The sequence below is a fragment of the Drosophila ananassae genome, chromosome 3L (genome assembly GCF_017639315.1).
Source record: "Drosophila ananassae strain 14024-0371.13 chromosome 3L, ASM1763931v2, whole genome shotgun sequence".
In the NCBI taxonomy this organism is placed as follows: domain Eukaryota; kingdom Metazoa; phylum Arthropoda; class Insecta; order Diptera; family Drosophilidae; genus Drosophila; species Drosophila ananassae.
In genome coordinates, this window is record NC_057929.1 from 9086366 (window position 1) to 9089935 (window position 3570).

The window sequence follows — 3570 nt, forward strand, 5'->3', positions numbered from 1 at the left end:
GTTGGCTAATGATACAAAGGATTTCCTGGAATATATATGTTAATGTAAAGTTAAATAACAAGATTCGTTTTAATTTGCTGGGCCAGAAAACAAACAAAATAACAGGCCAAAACCAGTTAAATTTCTAATGGGGCGTGTGGAGACGAACTAGACGGCAGAGAAATCCCTAATTAATATTCCAAAAATATTATAATTCGTTGACGCATGGAAGCCATTAAACTAAATGTTTATTTCGGATAAAATAGTTTGAAAATAGTTAAGGTCTGAAGCTCAGAGCTGTAGGTGTTGGCCCCCTCTTGTAATCAGGTTATTGCCCATGGCGAAAAAAAAGACGAGAAGTTTGGGTTTTATTCTGTTGGCCAAACACGAATCGGGTCAAAAGCAGAGCTCAAGGCACTACTCATGAATAAAGAAAGAAATACAGAAAATACGAGCAAAAACAATTGAACTCGTTCATAGGTTTTTCGGGGTATAACGCGAAATACAAATAAAGTCAAAACAAACAGAACAGAAATTCCCAGCTTTGGGTTTTATTATTATTAACTTTTTGGGGGGATTTATTTTCATAAGAGATGAATAATTCTCCAGAGAAACAGCCGGAGAACAGAGAGAGAGTCAGAGAAAATGATTCACCGGCTCTAACTTTATTTTTACGAGTTGGGTCCAAGTTTTTAAGATCTTTAATTCTTTTCTTGTGGCTTCTTTTGTTTATTGTTGATCCGAATGCTAACCACCCGGTGGTGGAGCCGGGGCTGGAGCTGTTTGCTCAGCTCTTCTTCTGGTTGTTTGACGGCTTCTGCTGCCTCTTATTGCCTTCTGATGATAATCATGTTGGAGTTGATGATTCGCACTACGTCAGCGCTAAAAATTTCCATATAAAAGCGACGGCCAGCGGCACCGCGATCTTAGTCGATTTTGAACTTTTCACGCGTTCGCTGCCTCAGTCTTTCGTTCGTTATTGTGAGTGCTGGTACCCCCACCCCTCTTTCCCTACTCCCTCCACAGAGAAATCCCCCTCCTAGTGTTAAAGCCAAAGCAAGTGCTAAAGTGAATTTTATTTCCAGAACTCAGCTTCCACAATGAAATACGCCGTGATTGCCATCGCCCTGTTCGCGATTTCTGCCGCGTCGGCCTCTTCCGGTAAGTCGAAAGATAATTATAATTAGTGAAGTGATTAAACCTGGCTGGCTCTTCAATTACATCATCTGTCCGCCAAGGTTCTGTTCCTATAGTGCCTGTGTTTATCATATTTATTATTAATTTGATTAACAAGTCGGAAGACTACGGGTGCCAGTATGTTAATAATACCCAAAAAACACACACAAAAAAATCTATGAAACCTTAAAACTGGTTTGTGAAATTCGATGGCTCATTAAGTTGGCGACAAATGTTTGCTCTTCGAAACTTTCCGCACATCAATTTCTGTTTTTTTGTGAATAATTCAAAAAGCAATTCAAATTCGCATTCACGCGTATAGAGAATGGACAAACTTTCACACACAAAATCAGAGATACAAGTTTCGAATAGATGAGGATTATTCGAAGCATACTTTTTGGATAAAATCGAAAACCGAATACTTGCAAGCTGGTCTTTGGAATTAAAATGAATGATTTTCAAGTTTATTTGTATATATTTTTGAGGCCACAGATATTAAACACTTATTGCTTAAATTTGCTTACAAATATTATTTATATTTACTTTTAAATTCATTTAGCTGGCCAGTTTCTGCCCCGTGCCTTCTTCACCTTGGACTCCGAGGGCCATCAGTCCGATGTCCATCCGGTTAATGCCCATCTGCTGAGGCGTCTGCGTCGTCAGGTCTTCAGTTCCTCGTCTTCCTCCTCGTCCTCCTCCTCCTCGTCTGGAAACGGTGGCACCGTCACCTATGCCTCCCATTCCGTTCAGAACGCCGATGGTTCCGGACACTCTGGCTCTTCCTACACCCAGCAGGCGGCGGCTCCAGTTGTGGGGTAAGCTATCTTAAGTTTTATAGTTTTTTAAATCAAAATATCTAATAATTTATTTATAATTAAAACTTACAGAGGCGTCAACTTCGACAGCCGTTTTGGAGAGGACTCTGCCTCCGGAAACTACAACAGTGGAAACTACAACAGTGGTAACTACAACAATGGATACAACAGCGCAAACTATCCCAGCTACTCCTCTGGAAGCATAAACACCGCCAGCTATCCATCTGGCGGAGTTGGTAGCAGCTACACCTCCCAGTCCAACTATGGAGCTGCTCCCCAAACCGTTATCCATCAGACGGTCACCTCCTTCGATGCTGCCGGAAACCAGAAGACGACCAACATCCAGGGCGCCACCGATCAGACCGGCAACCTGAACATAAAGAAGACCGAGATCAGCTACCCTTCCAACTAACCACTGTCTAGTTGGCATAGAATTTAGTTATTTTCGAATGTAATTGGAGGTGCAATGGAGTGAAGTAATATATTATATAATAAAGTAAAAAATTTAGGAAACTTAATCAAAAGCTTCCTCATCCGATCCCTTTTTTAGGCCCGCTCCCTTATCCTTTTTCACGCCACTTAATTGCTTCCAAGTGGGCACACAGCCACGCCTCCCGGCAGATGTCACAGCTTATTCATTGCGGTTTAGTCGGAGGATGTGCTCCTTTTTTGTACACTCTAGCTGATTGCTGTGCACTTTTCACAGGCGGTGTCCTGGCTGCATCCCCCATCGTCCTGTTTATCCTTGAAGCTCAATCTCGCGTATGAGAGAGAGGGAGGGCGAAGGAGAGAAATGCACAGCACTTGCTCCACTGAACAAAAACAATTCTGGGCTGTGGCGGGGGCGTGGCAGTGGCAGTGTTGGTAAATGCTCTGCACGCCTTTCAGTGCAGCCAAGCGGAAGCGCACAGCCTCCAAGGCTCTTAGCGATGATTAAAAACTACTACACTCGAAGAAAGTTAGGGAACTATGCAGTTCTCCCCCTAAAATTTGAAGTGCGTGCTGCACAAGATATGAATATGTGATTTGCTTGGGGAATTGCTTAAATCTCAACAGGTGCACGCACTTTCCAACATCCTTCCGCCCATATCCTTTCCTTCCTTCACATGCGAGTGTCTAAAAGTTTGGTTTTCGAAACTTCAGCCCACCGAAAAGTTTTTAATTATTATAATTAATTACTTTGATCTCTGACTGCGAGCCAGAGTACTCGCTGCTATTAATTTACTTGATTAAGATGCGGTTTTCGTCGTGGTTCGTCCTGGAAAGCCATCCTCCGTCGCCGCCTCCTTGATTAAAATTTATCTCACATAATTGAGAAAGTGTAATGAATTTTACTTTTTCAACAAGACCTGACGGTGATAGATTTTCATTAGAGTTGGTGGAAAGCATGTGTGGGTTAACCCAAGGGTTGAAGGGGTTAATTAGGATGGAGCTACTGTGAAGTTATCTTGGGGTCTAGCTTCGTGGGTAAATCCATCAAAAGTCCCTTTAAACTCGCAAGAACGCATATTAATTATGACTTCATGAAAGATTTGTGTTTTCGAGTCTTAAGTTGATGCAAACATCAAATGCCTGAAGGCCATAATTAAACTATCCATTA

At 42.1% G+C, this 3570-nt stretch overlaps 1 protein-coding gene across 1 annotated transcript; it reads left to right on the forward strand.

Annotated features, from left to right (window-relative positions):
- The first annotated feature begins 816 nt into the window (after positions 1 to 816).
- LOC6495979 (probable ATP-dependent RNA helicase ddx17) lies at positions 817 to 2488 on the forward strand. Its single transcript, XM_001959929.4, has 4 exons — positions 817 to 960; positions 1065 to 1140; positions 1715 to 1970; positions 2043 to 2488. Exons 2-4 carry the CDS (start codon positions 1080 to 1082, stop codon positions 2380 to 2382), a joined length of 657 nt encoding a protein of 218 aa, XP_001959965.1. The 5' UTR covers positions 817 to 960; positions 1065 to 1079; the 3' UTR covers positions 2383 to 2488.
- Positions 2489 to 3570: the final 1082 nt, after the last annotated feature.